The sequence below is a fragment of the Haliotis asinina genome, chromosome 16 (assembly GCF_037392515.1).
Source record: "Haliotis asinina isolate JCU_RB_2024 chromosome 16, JCU_Hal_asi_v2, whole genome shotgun sequence".
Lineage (NCBI taxonomy): Eukaryota > Metazoa > Mollusca > Gastropoda > Lepetellida > Haliotidae > Haliotis > Haliotis asinina.
In genome coordinates, this window is record NC_090295.1 from 4,955,685 (window position 1) to 4,981,869 (window position 26,185).

Consider the following 26,185-nt stretch of genomic DNA (forward strand, 5'->3'; position numbering starts at 1 on the left):
ATTTTAATGTATGGCCCTGGTCCTCAGGTTATCATGCAGTTGTACATGAACAGGTTCCCTGTTATTTAACACTTAGAGAACCTGCACGATTGATCTGACTGGGGATCGTGATTGGGTGTCATATTACCTCTGTGTGTATACCTTATATGGCTGTTGTGTGAATATAATGTTTGAATAAATAAGTTTGTTTGTAGCTAGGGAGATCTGTACCCTGCAGAGTTGTAGGCACAGGTTTTCAAGGTGTCCCTATTCTGTTTTCAGAGTGTGTTGTTACACAGTCTTGCATCAGTACATGATGGCCGTTATTAACTGTGCTCATGTGTAGTAAATAACATTTACCAAGTTTAACTGTCATGTCAACACTGATAGCAGAGTACCTTGTCAAGCTGCCATGCATGAGTGCATTAATTTGGACCTCAAAATTCAACACATTTCACTTTAGATCGTAATACAGGTAACAAGCCAGGGAATGATGAGTCATTGTAGTCAATACGTGTGTGATTTTCAGTCTACCATGACACTTGGCAAACAGGTCAAATCCATGTTATCAACATTCAAAACATCAGCATACTCAGATACTACTGTTTACATTGTTCTTATTTCCAACTCTGTGTGTTTCCTAGTCTCCAACAACCTCGAGCACCACACAGTGGAAACAAGGCACTATATAAATCCTTTATTATTATCATTATTAATACTTTGAAAAATTGACCCCCCCCAAAAAAAAATCATAAAAGAGTAAGAGCATAGACTGATACTCTAGTGGTGTATCTTGTCTATTGTAAGGTATCCTTGTGTGATGTTTTGAAACATCAGTGTAGTGTGGTACCCGTATCAGGTACTGTGTGTAAAACTGTTTGTGAGGACGTTGGTATTGATGGCTGGAATTTACGTGTTAGGTTAGAAGTTGGTTTCGATCCAAACACCTGCTGGTGTCATGTGTCGACACTACCATTGTCTTCCTAGTAAGGTGATCTACCTACAGTTGTTGGCGATCAACAGCCCGTGTTTTATACTTCTTTAATTGGAATGTTTTAGCTTTGCTAGTTTTACATTCATATCTGTGATTCTCTACTATTTTTACTGTCCATCATCAACAGGTTTTTATCTTCCAAATGTTCTTTTACTTTTTGTTGTGTAAATTTTTTTTTGTCACGATATGGCTGAGATATTGTTGATATGATGTTCAGTATTAGCTCACTCACTGTTGTCGCCTGGTGTCATGTGTCGACACAACTACTGTCTCCTGGTGTCATGTATCGATACAAGCACCTTCATCTTGTGTCATGTAACAAGTAGCACTCCTAACACAATCACTGCCAATAAACACAGTTGTTGAGAGGATGGTGAGTTGGCAGGAGTAATGGCTGTAGTTTACATGGATCAGTAGATCTTGTGACTGACTCATCGTACCACAGTGTCAGGCAGTTATGAACTTCGAGCAGGCAGTACAGCGGTATAATTTGTATTCCCCGGAAATCACTAGGTGAAAAAAATGGGAGAGGCAATTCAGGGTTACTGGAAACTTTGAGAGGCAATTCAGGGTTACTGGAAACTTTGAGATATTTAGAGTGAGTGAGTAACCACCTTTGTCTTAACCTTAAAGACGCAGATGACAACATCTGTGATGATGAATATGATATTTGATAGCTTTGAGTGATTGATTGAGTGAGTGAGGTTAGTTTTATACGGCACAATATTGTTAATAATCGAGTCTGGACCAGACAATCCAGTGATCATCATCATGAGCATCAGTCTGTGCTATCGAGATCCAATGACGTGTCAACCATGTCAGCGAGCCTGACCACCTGACCCTGTACCGTAACAGTCTTGTCAAGGTGTCAATGAAGTCCCTGGCCACCCTTTTCACTAAAACACCCTCATGAAAATGACACATTGGTACATTTCTGGTGTCCCCTGCCATGATATTGCTTGAGTATTGCAAAAAGTGTAAAACCTTACTCACTCAATCTTTCGCTCGCTCTCTCACTCACTCACTCACTACTGGTTTCCCCTGCTATAATATTGCTAAAAGTGGCATAAAACCATACTCGCTCCCTAATTCACTCACTCACTCACACATGCATGCACGCACACACCAGGATCTTGTGATGTGAACCAACTCTCACCCAGAATCCCACACAGGGTCCACACTGGGGCATGATGGGGTATCATGGATCGCCAATGGACACAACTTCATAGTTGTCAACCTGGCCTGTTTTACGAGAACAGAAAATATCTTGTGATACTGGCCGAAGGTGTGATTCTCACAGTGTAAGATTTCTCACTGGAACTGATACACGTCTTTTAAGTATCTATGATTTAAGTTGGGTACCCCACCCAGGCACATTGTTTGACTCAGAGCTGGCCAGGTTCTAGTACCCTTAATGGTGATGGGATTGACTATGGATACCTCGATACATCAAGGTTGCAATTAATATGTTTTGTGTGAAAGTTGATATCAGCTTTTTATTCTCTCAGAAAATCTGGAAGTGATGCATCATCATCCAGCATCCCACCTTAATGGGTGGAGTATTTGAAAACTGAGAAAATGTGTCCTTGGTTTTATCCTACACATTATGTTTTACGGGGCTGGGATTCAGGCATGGTGTCAATATCACCTTCAGCACTCTGTGGTATTACAATATGTAATATTGTGGTAAGGCCAGGTCAGTTTTATTACTTACTTTTGGATCTGCTTGTCATACTTTTTCAAGAACAGAAAAATAATATAAACTTATATTTTCCCTGCTCAAAAAATAAAATCCTAATGTTTTCATTTTCCAAAATTGTAAAATGTTTGGTGTTTTTTTTTTTGCCTCATGTACACTTCATAAGTTTTCATAAGTAAAATACTTTCAGTGTTTAAAAGGAATATCACTTTGGCAGGTGTTGATCACTGAATAGCAGGATATCAATGTCTGTGTAGGGGGTGTCTTTTATTGGATGAGTTGTCAGGAAGATAGCAGATAAAAAAGGAAGGAGGCTGTGGAAATTTGACCTTTCAGCTTCAATAAATTCTCACAAGGTCTGTTTTACTCACAATGTTTAAAGGTACAAGTCTGTAAATCTTTTTGTAAAACTTCAGATTTATTAATTTCAAGGGACTGTGAAACATAATATTGTATGGCTTTCTAATGGAGGGTGTTAGTTTGTAAAACTAGTCCAAAGACTTAAAAATGGTACATTTTGCTGATGAAGGTGTTTAGGTTTGTCAGTAAAACCAGGAGTATTCATGATTAGGTTTGTCAAGAAAACCAGGACTGTTCATGATAAAGTTTGTCAATTAAACCAGGAGTATTCATGATAAATGGAACCAGGTTATTTATCAGAAAGAAATAAATAGATTGATCCCTGGCACAATGAGTACAGAGGCTGTAATGGAATGCCGTTATAACAAGGAAAATAACTAACCCATGAGTCTTACTTTTATGAAAATATCAAATATTTGAGCCAGGCTCTAGAACAGATGTTGTGGTACAAGGATCCGGGGTATAGATGGTGATTTAGTGGAGATATTGTTCCCTGGTGCACTGAGGATGGAAGTCATGCTATGATGCCTTTAACGTTGTCCGAACATCAGAAAATAATCATACCAATCTTGTTGTTGCTTTGTAATGACTCAGGGTGTTCTTATGTAGTTGCAGAACATATCATATGACATTAGTCTTTGACAACAAGATGTATAGCTGCCTGAAGTGGTAAGCCTTGTACATGATTGTAAATGATTGTACATGATTGTAATCCTTGTACATGATTGTAAATGATTGCAAGCCTTGTACATGATTGTAAATTCTGCATTCATTCTTCCATGTAATGTTGTTTCAGTGCCAGGTGACAAGGGAGACTATTCTTAGTCTTGTCAAACGTGAAATAATTTGAGGTGCATTCTTTGTAGCTTTAAGGATTTGCATTCATACAGAAGAGTGTGCATTTAGCTGTGTCATCTCTCGTTCATATGAGGTTCTGTAGCGGTCACAGAATCTCCCTCACATATTACAGATGATGCGTCAGTCAAGTTATTTGTAGTATGCACATCTTGTGCTCTGAAGCAGACATAGAGTGAATTACCTGAGGTAATGACTTGTATAACTGTCACAAGATGTCTGCTGTTGTAAACTTGAACGTTTGTGAATAGGAGGTCATTAATGACATATTTTGAGAGAGACGTATTAGTTGTGATGACTGATCTTTCATGGTCAGTGAACAGATACATTTGCTCTGACAAATATGTCATTTTTACTGAAGGGATTCATATAGTTTAAAAATTTCAGTCTTACAGTCTATATCTCATGAGGTCTGAATTGAGTGTTTGTCATTTGAAGCCCAGCCTCAATGTTCATGTTAGCTACACTTTCTTCACTAATCACGAAAATAGATCTATTTAATGAGTTGAGTTGTTCATCGCATCAGCATTTTTTCAGCCTGTAGAGCGTTAAGACCAAGTCTGTATGCATAGGCATTTCAAGTATGAAGCTTCAATGATCTGAGCTGTTGAATAGCATGTTTGTTTTTTCATTAAGTTTTCACAAACAAAGAATGTCAAAGAACCAATATTAAAATTACAAAATAAGCCATTTGATTTACAGAGAAACAATTTATGGTACAAGTCAACCTCTATCAAGTAGTTAACAAGGAGGTATCCACTCACACAGGTATTTACTGAGGAAAATAGACCAGCTTTCATGGATCGTGGAGAAAACAGTTTACTCTGACAGACAGCCCAGCCTTCATGGATAGTGGAGAAAACAATTTATCCAGACAGTCCAGCTTTCATTGATAGTGGAGAAAACAAATTATCCTGATAGACAGACAGACCAACTTTCATGGATAGTGGAGAAAACAGTTTACTCTGACAGACAGCCCAGCCTTCATGGATAGTGGAGAAAACAATTTATCCAGACAGTCCAGCTTTCATTGATAGTGGAGAAAACAAATTATCCTGATAGACAGACAGACCAACTTTCATGGATAGTGGAGAAAACAGTTTATCCTGACAGACAGACAGACAAACAGAAAGTCTTTCATGCATAGAGCAGAAAACATTTTACTTTGACAGACAGACAGGCAGACAGACTGACTTTCATGTATAGTGCAGAAAACAGTTTACTCAGACAGACAGACTGGTTCTCATGGATAGTGGAGAAAACAATTTACTTTGACAGACAGACGAACTGGCTTTCATGGAAAGTGGAGAAAGCAGCAAGTGGAGAACACTTCTTACATCATCAGTGAGAGTAGATTCCATTTCCAGATATATTTGCCTCTATGTTACGTGATTTGTCTATTAAATGACACAAAAGACACGACATGATAATGCTGAATCACTAGTTGTTTTATTGGCATTTTCTCAGTCTTAGAAGTATGGTCAGTTGTGTGTTGTATTTATCTTTACTCCGTATAATTACCCAGCAGCCTTTGTGTGCAATGTTGCCATTTTTCAGTCTGGATAATGTTGGAAAAAATACCATAGGTTAATTCTTGGGCGACACAAAAGATATTTGTTTCAAGGACAAAACGATTTGGCAATTACATGGTTGTCAGGCTTGCTGATGTAATACATTGCAGTGATCCTTTGGCAGAGGTCTGCATTGTAGTTTGTTTCACCGCTTCTTTTGACATGTTTTTAAGATAAATTTCAGATGTAATCTAATATATCATGGGTAAACTTACATCAATGGACTCTCAGGTCAGGGGCAGGTTTTAACATTTTCTCTCTGATATCAGAAATATGACCCTGTGTTGTGTTTTGTGCAGTGGACATTATTTATCTCACCTACCTTAAATTCATCAGTGAAACTGACACTATTTTCTGGTGATTTTTTTGTTGCACATGGATCTTTTTTTTGGAGGGGACAACATGATTTCAGTGAAACATAAAATTGGTTGTATAAACCATAAGTTTGTGTTTATAGGATAGTGACTGAATATTGTTTTAAGCCACAGACTTCCAGCAGGAGCAGCTCGTGTAATCAACTGTGGATCATCTACATATATGACTGAGTACATGAGCCAGAATATTTTATTAGAGGCGGTATAAGTTTTGATAACTATTTCATTTCATTCAGTTTTTCCAAGCAGCATAGCAATATATTTTTAGATCTAATTGTTTTAATGATATCCATCATACAGAGTGAACTTAATTTTTTTGTTTTTATGTCCCATTTGCACGATTAATGCTCTTTGTTGCAATCATTGGATTGTCTGGTCTTGACTATCATTTACAGTCATCTGTCGAATAGACGAAAAATTTTTAAAAAAAACCCAAACAACACTTTTGTTTCTTTAACCTGAAACTAAGTTTTTGTTTTCTTCTCTTATTATTTTTTTCTTGATATGCATGACCCCTACTTCTTTGAATCCCCATAAGAACAAAGTCTGGACTCATCCATGCCCCATATGATCCATGCCCTACATATTCTGTTCCCCATATGATTTGTATCCTAGGTGATCTGTTCCCACATGATCTATGCCCCATATGATCTGTTTCGCTTAAGTGTCTATGTCTCATGTGATATGTTCTCCATTTGATCTATGCCCCATATGATTTGTGCACCATACAATCTACGCTCAATGTGATCTATGCTCTATCTGATCTGTGCTCAGTATGATCTATGTTCGATGTGATCTATGCCCCATGTGATCAATGCTTCCTGTGATCTGCACCCCATATGACCTATGCTGTGGCACCATGGACCAGGGTTGGGAATAATGCCCATCACAGACTGGAACCATATTGAAGTTGGCAGTTAGTGGAGGCCTCGACAGGCCATGATTACATCAGAGAGTGTATGAAACCTGATAATGTCATACGTGGGATACGAGGGTAGGATAACATATGGTTTGGATTCCATTAAAAGTCTCTTGTTGATTGGTGTCGACACATTTCTGTTTATTCTGTGGCACACATATGGAAACTGACAGAACCATGTAGACTGTTTCCGCTGGTTGCCAGAATCTGACGGGGACGACTTACCTACAGTAATATGTTGTATGAGTCATGGTTGTGTGGAAATACATCATTGTTTCATTTTCCATATTATTTTCATTACTGAATATATATCAGATGAGACTTTATGATCTAGGACAAGTTGCTATTGCGAAGTATATCTCCTGAAGTGTCAATTTTATAAATTCTTGAATATCAAATGTCAGCTGAGGAGTTTGTTCCCCATCCCTTATGCTTGTCTTAGCTGGAAAAAACAGAAACATAATTTTGGTGTATGACCTGCCTAGATGGATGCTCATGCTATTGACCACAAGTTTGCCTCATGACGGCTTCAGGACAAGATCAGGGTATTGTTGTTTGTAGAGGGAACTGTGACTGGATGTTGTATCTCTAGCAGTTACTGGCAAGACAGGAGCTTTATCTCAAGTGGAAGAGCTGGATCAGGGCTGTATTATCCAGGAGTTATGTCTCTGTAGATAACAGTCCATTGTCTCGTGTGGGAAGGACGTACATCGTGGCCAGATGTCATATGTCTCTCTGTAATAGCTGAGCTTCTTTGAAGTGCATTCAGTCATCTGGTTTAAAGCACCTTGGCTCAGCCAGTTGGTAGTTTCAGCTTGTTTCATTTGAATTATGAAGTCTTGATCTGTTCTAGTATACAATGTACATCAGTTCGGCTGTTCATGATAGCTCTAGTTACAGGGAGGATGTGTGATGTTTTTCACCATCATACATTCACTGTAACAACATTCTGGTGTATTATATGATCTTTCTTGTGGCCTTCACAAACTTAAAGCATCTTGAAAAACATACAAGAGTTTCAAAAGTAAACTGTAGAAGTTAAGGAACCACTTTGTTTTCAGTTCTGGTAAATACATCCACAATGTAGGATTCACCCTTGGTAGGATGGGAAGATGTGTCTGTTGATGAAAGACTCTTGTATTTATGGACATATACAGTCTTTTGGGCGCTCGCTGACCCACAAAAACAACAGGAGATAAGAAACAGTAGCCATTAATTTTGGGGTTGTTGGTTTGTTTTTCTTTGAAAGGACAAAGACAAATGGCCACTTTCGTGTTGCAGTCTGACTCAGTTTTACATTGATGTATTGTTGGGGGATGTTGGCATTTGTCTTCAGTTTACCTGCTTACTATCAGCAGTCTGGTGCTGAGCTCTCAACCACTGGTTTAACAGATCCATATCTAATGGTCTGTTGTGGTTCAACCGAAGTATTGCTGTGATATCATGGAATTATTGCTGTGATTAGGCTGTAATGTTGTGATATTTATGGAAGTATTGCAGTATGCAAAATAGTTTCCAAATTATGCTTGTCAGTGGGTTTAGCTATGCCTGAAAGTTACTAGCCCACAAAAAAATTCACTAGCCCAAAATTTGAATGTAGAAACTAGGCAAGATGTTACACAAAGGTAAGCTACTAATATGATAATTATTTTTATCAGGCCGTAATCTTGCATGATATAAAAAGTGAAATGTAACTTAGGTCATAGAGAACACTATATTTACAAAATAAGCCCATGAAAATTCACCACCAAGTTGGGCCAATGACTGTTGCGATAACTGGCTCAGGTGGATTTTTACTAGCCATGGGCTAGCAGGCTAGTTGCTATTTTACACAGTGAATTATTGCCTGGAAATGGTCGTAATGTTAGGGGGACATTGCAGAAACGTGAAACATATGACAGAAGTCACAACAACTGAAACACGACACTCTCAGACTCCAGTAAGAAACGATGTCAACAATTATATATTATTTTTAGCTTCATGTATAGATGGTGCTGTGACAGTTTCTCAGTGTGGGTCTCACTGTGCCTGTTGTTACTTGTCTGCAAGTCTCACCGTTTGTTCTTCCAGATGGCGGAGACAGCACCAGCTATGAGTCTTACGATGAGGACAACCAATACCATGATGTTGAGCTCCTCAACAAACTCAACATCAAGCTGCCAAAGTAAGTTTCTCTGAACTCCTTGCCATTTCAGACGACATCAACTTACAATATGTTAGGATATCTCACATCACTTGTCACTTGACTGACATTTTCTGTACATTTTAATATCCAATGGTGTTGACTGTGGTTCAGGGCAAACCAAAATATGTCAAATTCCATACCCTTTAAGCTTGTAGAGTTATCTCCCTTGAGCATGCCAGGATCTAATGACTAATGATTTCACTCTTTGAACCTGCTCACTGGTTTCAGCAACTTCTAAACATGTAACACCTGTTTCCACCAGTTATGAAACAGCATCATACCTCTCTCATGGACATGCTTTTTCTACAGACGTCCCAAGAAGAAGTCCAACAAGTTGAAGAAAAAACTGAGCAAATCCAGGTCATCATCAAGCTGGGAGATCAATGTGCCCTTCAAGAAGCTGGAAGATATGGCTCTGTCAGGCGACCTCCATTACAGGGGCAAGTTGTCGTGGACACGCAAGCTGGTTGCCCTCAGCAATGGCAACATGGCCTGCTACAAGCCTGACAAGGAGACCAAGCCACAACTTGTGGTACGTTGAGGAATCTTTAGTTGCCATCTTTAGGCTCAAGGTTGTGAAACTTGTGAACTGTATGCTTTTATCATAGTTTGGAAACTGAAAGAAACTGAAACTCAAAGAAACTTCTATCTCCTGATGCAACATCATCATAAAGAGGGTGTTCTGTGTTGCAGGTGCACCTGACAGGGTACGAGGCTGCTCTACATGAGAAAGAGAACCGAAAGGGATATGAGATCAAGTTGACCCACCCTAACTGTGACAGCCACGTCTTCGCCGTTGACTTCAAGGAGTGGGCGCAGCTGTGGGTCGATGTAAGTGTTGCTGCATTAACTGTAGATCTTCTACAAACACTGTAATGCTCAGGCATCACAAACATTAGCTCTTTATCTCTCCAGCTTTATTTTCTAAGAGCCAAAGAGTAAGAAGCTGGAACAAATACAAATCATGTTTTGACAGTAAAGCTGGAATCCAGATTGGGCGCATACAGTACTAACAATCAGTCATCATAACTTCAGAGAATCCAGAATATCAAATATTACAACATCTCTCCACAAGAACTGTTGAATAATACTTTGAGGTTTATTGTTGACAGTTAAAAATCTAAGATTTGATATGAGAGTTCCTATTCGAAACATAAACAAGTAGCCAGATACAGACCATGTGCTTTTTCAACAACAATGCTTTTAGTTCGATTTACAAATAAATAAAGATTGTCATGACATAAACAAGGGCTGAGAAGTTACGTTGATGACTTACGCATGATATAAAACATAAACACTTACATTTTGGTTCCTCTAAGGTTAATTTACGGATAAAAAACATCAGCGACGGCAGACACTGTCCAACAGACGTCAATCAGCATGAGCGACAGTTATAAATCACCATTGCCCTGACCGGGAATAAACTAAATCAAAACGGCCCTCGTACAACCCTGTTACCATGTAACAGCACAAACACTCCTCAAATACATCACAGGCGATTATTAAGTACACTAATCTGTTCAGGTACAGATACCTTCTGAAAGAATTAAAAATAAATTAGAATACAATGAAATCAATGGTGAAAATCCAATTATGATTGTGTCCCAAATGGAGATTTGTATACAAGAAACATTTTAGATTAGTGCTTGAAGTTTGTTCTTCAGGTGCTGAGATATGTTTTAACTTTGTATGGAAACTTCCTTTCCCCTCACTTGCTCATACCACCCACTCTCATCCTCATGTGGATTTGGTGGGACATGATAGTCATCCTCTTTGACTTTGTCGATTGTGTGTTGTGATCGTGATTAGGCCCAGTGGGATAGCCGATAACCTGCATTCATTTCAACACATGGGTACAATGTGTGAAGCTTTTTTCTTGTGTCCCCCAGCGCGTCATAGCTGGAATATTGATGATAACTGTATAAAACCATATGCATACTCAATTAAAACCATTAAGAAAATGTCATTGCATCTTGTCATGTCTGTCCACAGCACATCAACATTATGGCTAAAGGGTTACCTCCTCCTACCCCCTACCAACACCTGGCTCGTACCAACTTTACCCAGCAGAGTGAACATGGAAGCAAGGTAAGTGTCCACCTGTTGCTAATTGTGTCATTAACTGGGAAACCAACTCATTACTTACACATACTGATGGCCATTTGGGTCCAAAAACATAAGATGTTGGTCTGTATGCTGAAGGAGATAGCAGTATTTGGGAGATTTTCAGGAATATATATTTCAGACCAGATCAGTTTATTTTCCTTTTCAGTGGATTTGTGTTTGTATTCATTTTGAAAGCATGCAATTTCAATTTTAAATTTAGATAAAACTTCCATTTGAAGTGTTTATTTTATTGTTTCTTAAAATGACCTCAAATCAGGCAGTATAATATTTTGAATAAATTGAATTTAGAAAGAAATTCTTTCATCTACCTTCAAGAAATTTATGAAAAGTTCAGTATGTGAAGTGTACAGAAAACTGGATAAATTTGATGGAGCTGTATTGAAGAACAGTAACCATTTGAAGATAGTTTGGTGACGATGTATTTTAACATAGTCAAATATTGTCTCATGGTGTTTCTTTGTCATTCCTTACAACAATTCTCTATGACTGATATGCCATAATTACGTATTGTGCAACAGACTGAAGACAAGAAATAACTTTGGTACACCCTTTGTCTCAAAATGCAACAGGGTGGATTAGATTGTCTGGCATGGCATGTAATGACATGTCAGTAGGTGGATCCCACGAACACATCATATAGCTGGAATATTGATGAGTTCTTCATGATAACAATTACCTGAAAACTGTTTCTTTTCATGCTTTACAACTGAAATATTTTCAACAGAGAAATAACAAGTATCATCGTAACAGGAAGGTAATGAACAATATGCTTCTTGTTCTAACAAAATAACCAGACATTGTTTAACTATTAAGTATAGAAAACAAGGGAGACAGTACTTCACCCTGCAGGACAAATGAACCTGATCATGATTGATATGCAATGTACAAAGCAGTTGCCCCTTTCACTTATGTATAATGCTGGTATTATTTCATAATAATTTTAGATTATGAACTCGGTTATAAATGTTAATTTGCTAGATTGTACAGTTAAGTGTGTTTTAGTTCTGATTTGTTAAAAAATATTTAATCTGAAGGACATTATGTTTCTTGGCTTTTGTTACATTGAGATGTATATTGTGTTCCCCTATAAACTTATTATTTGTAGATATGTGATTCTAAAACACATAGATAGTTGTGATAGTTTGTTTTGACATAACCTGTGTGTGTCCCAGACTTACAGACTTAATACTAGAGATCATGCCCATGAGCTGTCATCCAGGCTTTCACTGAGCCCCCAATCATGTTGATGAAAATTTGACAAGTGACTCATTAAACAAACAGTGACCAGAAAAAACTTCCTTTTCACATTTTACAACTGAAATATTTTCAACAGAGTAAGAGAATGTATCATCGGAACAGAAAGGTAATAATGAAGATGGCTTCTTGTCTTAACAAAATAACCAGACATTGTTTAACAACTATTAGGAGAAGAAAATGTGATAAGAATAGAAAACAATGGAGACAGTACCTTGCCCTGCAGGAGAGATGAAATTGATTATGATTGATGTGTAATGTACACAGCAGGTGCCCCTTTCATGTTTCTAGGACCCATTCAAGCGATCACATCAGAAATCATGAAATAGCTACACTTTTTGTTTAACTGCCTTTAAAAGACTCTTCATTTATGATAAGCTGGAGGCAAAGGCTGCTTCAATGTTAAAAATATTGCAAAATATCTGGGCTTTTTGGACAAATTTCTCATGGATTAGACATTTTGGGTGGATGAATATGTTCCATATTTGTTCATACCATATTTTATTCAATGAAAATTGATTGAAAAGTTAGCATCTAATCTATTGATGCTTGTGTTAGTACCCCTCCTTTCATTCTCCATTTATAAAAAGAATCACAGTATATTGATATGTTGGTAAATAATAAAAATTGTTTTTCTGAAAGATTTGATCGAAATGTGTCAGGACTTAATCAATTTTGGACTAAATATGAACGAGGCCGATCTATTAAATATTTGAAAATAAATTTTCTGCCTTTCGTTACCATGGTAATAGTTCTGAAGGTAACATTTCTTTTGTTATCAATTACATGTATTAGTTTGTCTTGATACAGCCTCAATTTTAGCCGTTTCTTAAAGCAGCAATATCGTAGTAGACAAGTTTTATGTTTTGAATACTTCTCATTACAATCATTATATACTCGAGTGTGCAGCAGCCCATCCTAGCCTAGCCTATCGTGAAATAAATAAGTGGTGAAGCTTTCACACGCTGCACCTCCAAAAACTTGGATTCAGTTCCCTGAATACTCGTGGAATATGGCTAAGAGTGGTGTAGGAATGGTCACCACACACTAATGTCAATTTCCTTGTTGAACCCTTAATTGGTTAAATATGGTGCAAATAGACTGTTTTGTGCAGTAACTAGTCCTCAAAATCTGTTTTCATCATTCTGTCCAAAATCATATGCATATAGTTCAGCTTAAACTCACATCACTAGAAACTGTTTGTGAGATTAAAATAAAGTTTACCTTCTTGAACACTGCATTTTAAGTAGCAAATGTCTCAAATTAGAAAGGCCATAGTAAAAAAGGTGTCGACTTTTATTACAAATAGTTTCTTGGATTTCAAGTGTTGAATGTAGCAAATTATTACTCTAATGTCCAACATCTACTCAGTAATGAAAAGCCTACTTACTCACGGAAATAACACCTACCAACTCTTGTACATGCACTGCGACATATTAATTGCACCCTACGTTAAGTAGGTAACTGTTTGCTTACGTTTAATCTGCTTGAGTCATATGATCCAATTGTGAAATGTTCAACCGAAAATATGAAAAACAATCTGCTTGACAAGTAAAGCTGTAACAGTTTATGCTTGACTGTGTGTTTTAACCAACCTGACTGACATAATCTGAAGTGAACTTTAACCTCTCAAAATGTTGATATTTATTGCACTGGCAATAACACTTGTTTAAAGGTAATTTGTTACAAATAATATTGAATAATGATGGTAATATTGCATAATAATTTTAAATGGCAAACTCAATTATGAATGTCATTTTTGTTAGATTGTACTGTTTAGTGTGGTTTAGTTTTGATATAATAACTAAATGATATCATCTCTGAAGGTTATGTATGTAGGCTTTTGATACTTTATGATGTAGCATATTGTGCTGTCCTATAAACTAATTATTTGTAGATGTGCGAATTTACAACACATAGATAGTTATTAGCACATTTGATTTGATGTAAGAGGCATATTTTTCGACTTACACACCTGGTTGATATTACCTTGCCTGTTTTAAGACAGGATGGTAAATTCATTAAAGACCACTTATTTGTAGACCCACTTTCAGGACCCATGAAGGCCCCGGGGTAGAATGGACCTTCACAAACCCATGCTTGCCAGTAAAGGCGACTATGCTTGTTGTAAGAGGCGACTAACAGGATCGGGTGGTCAGGCTTGCTGACTTGGTTGACACATGTCATCGGTTCCCAAATGCGCAGATCAATGCTCTTGTTGATCACTGGATTGTCTGGTCCTGACTTGAATATTTACAGACCGCTGCCATATAGCTGGAATATTGCTGAGTGCGGCATAAAACTAAACTCACTCACTCTCTCACCCACTTTCAGCTTGGTCAATTACTTTTGGTCAATCACTTGTTTGTCCGATCCAGATTTGAATATTTACAGCTGGATGGAATGTTGCAGAGTTTATCATTAAAAACTGACATAACAATAGACATTTTGTACGAACAAATATTGATTAGATTATGTTTTGTTTTGTGGTCAAGATGAATTTATGGGACGACAGTACCTCTGATGGCCGCTCCAAGACTTTAGACTCGTCTGTTTCACAAGGGGCAGTTAATTTAAACATGACAACAACTCTTGCTCGGTGGGACTGGAAAACTTTGTTCTACAACTGGACGTTCCCTATAGACCATTTCATCATGGGTCTACGACGAGTAAGATTGCACGTTAACATGTCGAGAATGATGCATTGTGGGATAGTTCAAGACTTAAGAGTGATGCTTCATTTTTAACAGTGAGACAGTTATGCATTGTGGGTTGAGAAATTTTATTTTGCCTCGTGGAAGTAGCGAACAAAGTTTAAATATACTAACTGGCAACTTGTTAGAGATTTTTGAGGTTATAGTTCTGTGTCATGGTTGTGATTTATGATCATGTAGGTCAATGTTTGTTTAGTGTTTGTGTTCTGATTGTTGCTGTTGAGTGATGTGTTTGTTTTTGGTAAAAGTCTAGTTTAGTTTCCCCCATCATCATCATCATCATCACCATCATCATCATCATTTCTGTCAGCAAAGCATGTACTATATTTGTCTTTGTTTACATTTGTAAACGTCAAACCAGTGAGAATACTATGTTAGTGTCGCTCTAGGACAACCTTTGCTTGTAAGAGATGAAGAGATCAGATGGTCATCAGGATCAGTGATGTCGTTAATGGTGTCATTGAACTTGTAACACCTGGATCTTTGCTCATGATATCAATCCCTCGATAGATTTGTCACATAGTTATTTATTTATTTTCTTTCTATATCTCACACACAAACACAAACACACACACACACTCAAACACACACACACACACACACACACACACACACACACACACACACACACATGGCTTTGCAGTTTATATTTGTCATCAAAATTTGATTTTTTCCTCATCTGTCTTGTGCATCTTCAGTCCTCACCTTGCTCACTGTTGCTGACATCACCATATGGTCGTCACTCAAGTGCATGAGCCTATTCTCAGTGTTTTACAAACCCATGTGTTCTCATTTCTCATTGGTTCTCATTTCACATTTGTTCTCATTTCTCATTGGTTCTGATTTGACATGTGCATTCACTGTGCATTGTGCTTCACTTCAGTTTCACCACTGCATGTTTCATGCACTCATCACTTTGCATTTGTGAGGTTTGTTCCTTTCTTTATGACTCTGCTGTTCCACCACCGCTGTCAATACAGAAGAACAATTATATATATCTGCATCGTGTTTCAAGTGTCATTGGAACTTCATTCTGTGTCTGCAGATGCCTTCTTGCCAGATGATGTCCATCTTTGGTCAGACTTCCGAATGAAAGTTTACAAAGAAAAATGTTTGCAGATTTGATTACTTACAGCTCAGAATCACATGGATGGAATGTTGCAGAGTTTATCATTTAAAAACTGACAAAAGAAACTGGACATCATGACAGCACTTTACTATAGTAGCCATTTCTGTTGCCACTGAAAATATTTTCCCATTTTTATATGAATTAGATTTACTTTTCGGTAAAATCAGCTCAAACTTGAGAGAAGAGTTGGCTGTCTACCCAGCTGTTGTCTTCTTGAAAAAATGTTATCATGAGTCCCCCATTTTGTTTTCTTTAAAAAAAATGTTTATTCATCGTATGCTGTCTTGAAAAGAATGTGCATGAGAAACATTTGGTTTTGTCTGGTGGGCCTTAGGATGGTGAGTCAGTGTGCCATGAGGAGATGACAGTTCATTATCTATCATATTGGAAGTTTTGTTTGCTTTAACACTCATCATGTCCTTTTTTTGAAATTCTGTCTATATCACAAACATGCAAGAACATCTTCTAAACATGATCATTTGCTTGATCAGACTCACTGGAACCATTGTTAGGTTCTTTAAGACTTGTCTCACTTTAATGTGTACTGAGGCATAGGTCCTGACTATAGATCCCATTTCAGTTAGAATTTGTGGTTTGAAAACAACGTTAGAATGATTCCTAAACAAAGCCTTCAGCATGGAAGGCATCACAGAGCGTGGATATGTTGTCAGTAGCCTGTATGTAAGTGCTCCTTCAGAGGTAAATTTGTGAAAATGGCCATGTTGTACAACACGTGATATCAAATAACGTGCTTTGCTTTTCTTGCATGAGTTTATCCTGAATAAACTTATATTGAATAAATTGAAGTGTAATCCAAGTTTAATCACAGTCTGAGGTCTATGAAAACAAAAAGCCAGAGCAAGACCCAGACTGTTTTGATGGAGACCTGTTAAGCGGCTGGCTGCTTTTCATCCAGATGGCTGATCGTGTTGACCCTAGATGTATGTGGATGTCAGGGTTTCACTCTCATGAGGAAGTTATGTGTGTATATATTTTGAAACTAAAGGATTTGATTTGACAAACAGTGTTATAGAAACATGTTGAGTAATGCATTGTGAACAGCCTCAGAGACTTACATGTGGAGGCCATTTGTGCATCCTCCTCTTGGTGACAATATGTATCCTGACAAACAAGGATAAGTTGGACTGGCACTGAGAATGTGTTTATGAGAAGGTGGTCAGTGTAGCCAGTCGGTATTATTCTGACAACTTGGGGCTCCTTTGTTCACAGTGGCTAGCACCAGGTGGCAGCACTCATGCATCCTAATATGGGGGAGTTGTCAGGTCGCTGCTCAACTTATCCTTGCTTGCCTGTATATACTAACAGATATAAAATACTCAAGTTTTTAAATATGCCATAAGGTGCCATAAATTCGATGAGCAGTTGAAGAAAAGTGAATGATGAGGCGCAAACACTGTCTCAGTAAGATTCTGACAGGTAAAACAAATAGTAATGTGCATCTGAGCTGAAGAAAAACGTCTTATCCTTTCTATCATTTAGAATTCCAGGTTTTCTCCTAATCACTCACTTTATCCAAATCAAATGAGAATGAATTTTATGACTTGCTGTGATCTCGTGGGTTTTAGTGACAATTAGGGTAACCTATTGGTTTAGACCGTTTCTCATCTTACCCAAAACAAGGATTCCATTCCTCATGTTAAGTACATAATCCGACCATTGTTTGCCTTTCACACTACACCGGTTCCCATCGTTATCATCAACCATTGTGGCTTTCTGCCTACCCATGTCTGAGTGAGCGTGGTTTGTGACGTCACTTCCGTAAACATATGGACACCGCTATAATGTCTGAAGTGCATTTTTTGTATTTCTGCCATAAAATTGCTAAAATAGTGCTTGGTCCGAGGGCACCTGTAAATGCTTTTTGGTCTGGAAGAAAGTGCTGCAATTCATTTGAAGGTAAATGACTGCTGAGTGAATGAAACCTGAAAAAGGTCCCCCATGTGCACCAAACGATTGACTTTTGAAGCCTGCTCTTGATTCTGTTCAGTTGGAATGTGCATCAACTGGAGCTGAAGAAAGAAGGGGGCAGAACTCTTGCATATCAGACTTAGATCTGTCTCTTTAAAAGAGATATGTACCTCTGTGTGTCAAAAGGTTACTTCAGTTCCAGTTAGCATGGAGACTCTTATCTTGGAACTGGAACAGTACGGATGTCAACATGAAAATTCAGGGTAGAATAGGACTTCCGTAACCCATGCTTGCCACAAAATCCATGCTTGTCATCAGAGACGACTAATGGGATTGGGTGGTCAGACTCACTGACGGGGTTGACACATGTCATTGGTTCCCATTTGTGCAGATCGATGATCATGATGTTGAACACTGGATTATCTGGTTCAGACTTGATTATTTACAGACCAGCATTATTTGGTTATTTTAGTGATTCAGCTTCGTGCTAGAGATATCAAAAGTGGTCTTACTAAGTCTCCTTGAATGTACACAAACCTGTCGTAATTTTTAAAATTGTCTTGAAACTCTGGCAGTAGAACATTTCTGATGATCAGCAGTGGTTTTCTTCTTGCAAGGTGAGGATGACATAAGGAGGGGGACAGGCTTCTGGGTGAAGTCTACTCATTAATTTCTGGTTTAATTTCGTAATATGTTCAAGAATCCAGGGAGATTGGGAAGTGGAAATTCTCATCGTAGATGATCCTGTGTCTTCTGTGAATGTTGTTGGGGCACTGGTGGTTCTTCATGGCTGCAGACTGTGTGGGGTATAATTGTAATTTGTTTCACCATTGTGATCTGTTTATGTCGTGGTGTGAATCGCTTCCTGCATAATCAGGTCAGGGGTCATCTCAAAAACTTTGTTTCCAACATGCATATCAAATGAATAATTTCACTGAAATACCAAACATAACTGTTTGTAATTTTACTTCTGAAGCTGATATTTAGTTTCAGTATTCCTAGTTGTAGATTCATGGTTTCAAGATTGAGTTGAAACTGATGTAGATACAACACTGACACTTAAAAGGCCATGTTGAATGATGACTCATGGTTGTTGTTTATATAGTGGATGAATTGCTTGTCTAAGTTCACTGGCCAGGACTGCTTGTTATGAAATATCATACAGTGTTACAATCCATCAATATTCACCAGCCTGGAAGACTTGTTAGCCAACAAGTACAATACAAGAAGCAATCGTCTCCTGGTGGTGAAAAAACATGAAAGTTGTTTTAAAATACCACTGACGTAACTACAAGACCACTCATAGTGGCAAATTCAACCAGAATTGCTACTATCGGCATACTTGTGAGAGGCAGTACATGTTGAGACATGAGCAGAAAAAATACAGTTTACTAAATCCAAATAAACGGTGAAATGAAAACGAAAAGACAACAGTTTTAAGGGATGTGATGATTCATAGAAAAAAGTATTTAATGACTCCAACCACCTTTACAGAATTTCTATTAGACAAATTCAAAAGTTACTAACCAGCAACTGGTGGGCAAGCGATTAAATCGAACGGTGTCGATGTATCCTGAATTTAATGGAGTGACTGAAATTTAACAGGATGGGGTTAAACTTGTTTTCTGCACAATGTGCATTTTCTGTGCTGGAACGGGTTAACTGTTTGTGGGGCACTTGTCATCACCTACAATGAGTTATCATCACTCACTTGGGTGATGGCACACTGTTCATAAATGCCCATTGTTCTACAGCCCAGAGGTTGGGTGAGGGTAGGGAGCTGGTGAAAGTGTTCATTCATCACACACCGAAGTCCCAGACAGTATTTCACATGGGTCTGTTACACTGTTGGCAAGCCACCTCTACTGGCTGGTTGGCAAGACTTGTTGAGGGTGACCTTAACCCTATCCCTTTTAATATACTATTGTGTGTAATACAGGTGTTACTGAAAAAAGGACGAGCGTTCAAGTGTTGCAATGAGCTCGGTCAACCGGAGTAGGACATATCTTTTAAGGCCATGTACAGAAAAAAATTGTATGAGTAATGTAGGCTTTTTATGTATAGTATTCGGTATTGTTTGTCACCTTATGCATACCGTAGTCACTCTTTCAAGCACTCAGTCCCCAAAGGAACACCCAAACCGTAGTCCAAACTTCCACACCAGCCATAAATACAATGTATTAGCTCCCTTCATCTAGATGAAAATATACATTACATCTTATTGTCTCTTTTTTAATTTGCCTTTTTATTAAAAATTCAGACAATTTTAAACCATCATGGGTTCTAAGTAGGTGAAATATGTTAGTTTGTAATGTAAGAATGATAGGATCAACTGATTCCTTGTCATTAATGCATTTGAAATTTGTAATGATTTTAGCCCATTTGTACGAATGATAGTTCATTCGTTCGAGTAGGTAAACAAACCATATTTGCTACATTGAAATGATTTCAGAGTTTGGTAATCTTGTTCAGATTGAGATGCTACTTATGTAGGTCTGATAGGTGTAGTCATTAATGGCCCAGTTTTGTAAAAGCAGAGTTACCTCCCTTAGGCATCTCAGATCCTATTATCGTGGTTCGAATCTCAGGATTGGTGTGATCATGCATCTTGGTTTGTCTGTCATGGATCAGTAATGCTGTCATTTGGAGACCTTAGAGATCTTGTGCAAAACAGTCTTTTCACTATGTGCATAGTTCTCATACCTTTATGAGTGAGTGAGGATGGTTTTATGCTGTTTTTAGCATAAAATGAGCCAACACTTAAACCACGAGGCTGCCCACTCATACCTTAATATGATGACACCCGTGGATATCACTTACAACATCTTAGGTATTTTGGTTTTTTTGAGTTATGGAAGTAATGTATTTTCCTGATATGTTGAAAACCTAATGATATTTTTGTCTGCCCTGAGATTATTGCTCATGTTTCCATGGCAACATGGATATCCATCATACAACTTTGACAGTCGTGATTACCTCACCTGGTTGATTATCTGAATTTGGGCAAGTGTTTCTGTTTCTTAAGAAAAGGAGCTCCTGCACGGAGATTACAATAAGCTTCTGTTCTGGATTCAACACGGTTGTTTAATCCTACTGTTTCAATAATAAGGAATAAAACATACATCATTCATTGAAGGTAGACCGTCCTAGCTGTAAGAGAAACTGCAGAGACCTCAGATAATTCATCATCTATCCCAGCCTTAGATGGCCAATTTGGACAGTCCATTGGTCACCTCTTGGGTCAAACGCAATTAGCGGGAACAATCCCGGGGAATTATTCACAATTTGTGTTCTTTATGTGTGCATGTCAGACGGTGCTTCCTCCAGATGAAAGAAAGTCTCACTGACTACATTGACAGATTGTTTATTTCCTGTGTCGATATGTCATTATGAAATTAGATCTCATTAGCTGTCCAGGCTGTCTCCATGAATCATTGGAATTACCAGAGTGAAGATGTTGCCAAGATTCACACAGGAGTGGAATCGTGATTATCTATTTCAACTGACATATCTACCTTATACATTCATGATTGTTTTTAAAGGGGTTAGATGTGTATTGGATGGCCACAATGAAATTTTGTCATTATTACTTTATTGGTGTTAGAGGATGTTAATGTGTATTGCCTGTCTTGATGCGGGGCAGAAGTGGCCTCCAGCAACCCATGCTTGCCACAAAAGACGACTATGCTTGTCATGAGAGGCAACTAATGGGATCAGGTGGTCAGGCTCACTGACTTGATTGACACATGTCACTGGATGCCAGTTGTACAGATCGATGCTCATGATGATCACTGGATTGTTTGGTCCAGACTCGATTATTTACAGATGCGGGGTAGAATTGGCCTTCAGCAACCCATGCTTGCCACAAAAGACGACTATGCTTGTCATGAGACGCAACTAATGGGATCAGGTGGTCAGGCTCACTGACTTGACTGACACATGTCACTGGATGCCAGTTGTACAGATCGATGCTCATGATGATCACTGGATTGTTTGGTCCAGACTCGATTATTTACAGACAGCCATCATATGGCCGGAATATTGCTGAGTTCAGCATAAAACTAAACTTGCTCACTCACCCACTTGCTAACTTCATTGTTTTGTAATGGTGTGAAACCTGTCCTCTTCCTGTTGGCATGCTTCTCAAGAGCTGAGTGTGATTTTCATCGCTTCCCAATTGTGCAGATCGATGCTCCTGCTGTTGATCACTGGATTATCTGGTCCAGACTCAATTCTTTACAGACCGCTGCCATGTGGCTGAAATATTGCTAGGTGCGGATTAAAACTAAACTCACTCGCTCTAAAATGGTCCTCAAAGAAGTGAATGTATTCTGGGTCTCAGACAGCCTGCAAAACAAGCATTTTTCACTGGGATAATTTTGGGTTTTGAGCAGTTTGAAAACATTTTGATAAACCTGTGAAAAACAACCTATGTCTATGCTTTTTAGATAAAGTGTGTGATTACAGTCACATGACAGTAGTGTCAACACCTGGCGGGATGAGAGGGGGCATCTCAAAGTCTTCTCATCATTTATAGTTAGATTGTAAGACAGATACGTTGGTGAGGTAACTAATTCTGTGCTGTCCATGTGGAAATATGGAAACCCAGACTGTTCAGTTTTAGACACATCCCCTCCTTAATGTGTCCTCATTGGATGATTGGACACTGGATGTGATGCATCAGGATGCATGATGTAAACAGAGTCATACCAGCTACAGAAACACACTAGATAGAACTCTGGTATGTTGATAGTTGATCACGAATTAGCAGTTTGTAATAATTGATTTGTACCAATACTCTCAAAATTCTTTTTGAAACTTTTCATCTGTTTGATGCCCAACTTCTATGACAATTTAAATCTATCTGAAACCTAGCCCAGGTTAAACCTTGTATTTGAGATATATCCGTCTGAGACATATTTTCTATCTGACACAAGACATATTTTCTATCTGACACACTGCATCACTTTAAAACCAAGTTGTTATTTGAAACCTGTCTCATATTTGAAACCTGTACCCTGTTCCAGAAACCTTATATTGAGGTGTTGCTATTTTTGTGAATTGAAGCCCTGGTAAATTTCGAGTCTGTGCACCTGTGAGAGACATGTTTTGAGATTCATGATTGTGAATTTCATAATCTGTTTGATGCTTAGCATCTGTATATAACCAAAAACTGCTGAATCATCCCTTGTGTATTATTATGTCTGATATTACAATCTATATGTATGCATTAAGGCAGCAGTTCACAAAATTTAAGTGCTCAAATGAAGCACTAAATATTTGTTCAGGTCTTTTGAGAAAAAGTTCTTTGTCAGGTCACTGAAAAATAATAGAAAACAAATATGATAACATGTTTACATGTCCTCTGTTGACATATTCAAAGTATTTTATGAAAGATTTCTCTATCTTGACTATCATCAGGAAAGTAGTTTCTTTGATGTTTTTATACACTTGGCCGCAGGCAACAAGTTGAGTTTACATAGTGAACTGAAGATATAGAACACCTGAAGCCAGTTACAGAGACGATGCTCGTGTGTCACCAGGTAGAATCTATGTCACATGGTTCAGCAGTGTCATTTGTGCCAATGTCTGTTGATTTACAGCACATCTGATACCAAAATACAGGACATTTTCACTCATCAATTTTGGAATCCTGCCTGTTGTGAGTGAGTGTGTTTAGTTTTGTGCCACACTCAAAACGGTCTGTAAATATTCGACTCTGGACCATACAGTCCAGTGATCAACAGTATGAGCATCAATGTATGCAGTTGGGAACCAATGACGTGTCAACCAAGTCAACGTGTCTGACCACCCAATCCTGTTAGTCGCCTCTTAAGCCAAGCAGAGTCTCCTTTTGTGGCAAGCATAAGTTGTTGAAGGCCTGTTGTACCGTGGCCTTCATGGGTCCTGACTGTGAGTCAGTGGAATCTTGACTGTTGTGAGTCCGTGGAATCCTGACTGTTGTGAGTCCATGGAATCCTGACTGTTGTGAGTCAGTGGAGCCTTGACTATTGTGAGTCAGTGGAATCCTAACTGTTGTTAGTCAGTGGAATCCTGACTGTTGTGAGTCTGTGGAATCTTGACTGTTGTTAGTCAATGGAATCTTGACTGTTGTGAGTTCGTGGAATCCTGACTGTTGTGAGTCAGTGGAGCCTTGACTGTTGTGAGTCAGTGGAATCCTAACTGTTGTTAGTCAGTGGAATCCTGACTGTTGTGAGTCAGTGAAATCTTGACTGTTCTTAGTCAGTGGAATCTTGACTGTTCTTAGTCAGTGGAATCTTGACTGTTGTTAGTCAGTGGAATCTTGACTGTTGTTAGTCAGTGGAATCTTGACTGTTGTGAGTCAGTAGAATCCTGACTGTTGTGAGTCAGTAGAATTGTAATAGAGTCATGTCAGTCATGATGCTTACATCCTGTTACAAAACCATTAATCAAAGCTACTTCAGCACAAAGACTTTGTAAAGATAGATTTGGTAGTAACCCTGTAAGTCATAGCTATGAATGCATGGTCCCTATGCAGTCTGACGCATCAAGACCTTGGAAATGCATGATGGGAGCTAGGTGTATAGCAACCTCATGGTACTGCTTGACCGAAGTTCACAGATTGGAAAAAGTGGTCTTATTAAGGCTGATGGGTCTTAAAGCGTTTGCTTGTCACACCAAAGACCAGTATTCAATTCCCCACAAAAACGATCTGTAGAGCCCATTTCAGGTGTCTCCCCACCATGATATTGCTGGAATGTTGCTAGAAGCAATGTAAAACCAACTAACTCTCTCTTTCTAATGGTATGAGCTTCCAATTCCAGAGTCCCATTTCACAAAGCTCTCGTAAGCCTGAGAATTCGTAACTTTTCTCTTAGCATTCATACCTCCAATACTGTAACATAGAAAGTTGAAATGCTACGAGAGAAGTTACAAGAGCTTAGGCTTACGAAAGTTTTGTGAAAGGGGGCCCTGGTTCCAACAGACTTGAGTAACACTGTGTGTGTATAATGATCTGTCTGACCACTGTTTGGTTCCTATGCCTGGATAGTGGTAGGAGATCAGTGTCATTGTCCCTGTCCATGGTGTTCAAGGTGTTAGAAGGTAGTACTTATTTCCTTCTTTGTCCTAGGTATGAACTTGAACATTTGCTGATCATTGTGTGTCACGTCATCCTGAACAAGCAGATCATTGATCATGATATCAGACCATCTGCTCCAGAGATGATTATATTCTGTCCTGCCTCTGCCCAGCCTTCGGACAACAAACAATAGATGATTCAATCATCATTCCTTTGGCTCCAATTTGCCCAGTCAACAGGTCCTGCTGTCAGTAAGTCTGGATGGGGTCTGTGTCTGGGGCAAGTGGGAGTTAAGAAAAAGTGTTCAAGTCACTGAAACATCGCCTTCATGTTGCCAGTTCAACTTTCATGATGTCAACCAGACTAGTTGCCATAGCAACACAAGGAAAATGTCTCAATGCTAAAATTACTAACATATCTCAAAATCATCTCTGTCGAAAAAGTCCCATGAAGATCAGAATTGGTCTTCTGCAACTCATGCTTGTTCTAAGGGGTGACTCATGGATTTGGTGGTCAGACTCGCTGACTTGGTTAACACATGTCATTGTAACCCAATTGCATAGATCAATGCTTATGTTGTTGATCACTGGATTGTCTGATCTAGACTTGAATTACAGATCATAGCCATATAGCTGGAATATCGATTAGTGTGGCGTAGAACTAAAGTGACTAACTCACTGTTGAGAAACAAAAGAGATCTGGAGAGCTTGAAACAAGTGTATTTGAAGTTTACACTTGTTGAATCGTGAACTAGTCTATTGCAGCACATGTGCTTGTGCTGTTAGGTTATGCATGTGTGCTTGAAATTGATGCATGTGGACTATATCATAATCAACCTGTTACTGACTTGGTTATTAAATCTTCAGATAATTACGTGTTTGACATTTTGTCAATATCGTATAACACGCACAATAATAGCATGCTAATTCTCCAGTCATCTTGATTAGGCTGACTGAATCCATCATTGTATTAAATCACAGGAGAATACAAATGGATATTTTCTGTGTATGTTTTGTGACTTAATCAGCACCTT

General features: G+C 38.4%; 1 protein-coding gene across 2 annotated transcripts in view; it reads left to right on the top strand.

The window, feature by feature from the left end:
• LOC137268145 (actin filament-associated protein 1-like 1) overlaps positions 1–26,185 on the top strand; it is a 72,223-nt gene that overhangs the window by 22,992 nt on the left and 23,046 nt on the right. For both annotated transcript variants that reach the window (XM_067802672.1, XM_067802673.1), the window contains exons 6-11: positions 8,822–8,915; positions 9,246–9,468; positions 9,630–9,767; positions 10,929–11,024; positions 11,788–11,817; positions 14,813–14,986. In XM_067802672.1, the coding sequence (XP_067658773.1) occupies positions 8,822–8,915; positions 9,246–9,468; positions 9,630–9,767; positions 10,929–11,024; positions 11,788–11,817; positions 14,813–14,986 (755 nt within the window). The remainder of the gene's footprint in view (positions 1–8,821; positions 8,916–9,245; positions 9,469–9,629; positions 9,768–10,928; positions 11,025–11,787; positions 11,818–14,812; positions 14,987–26,185) is intronic.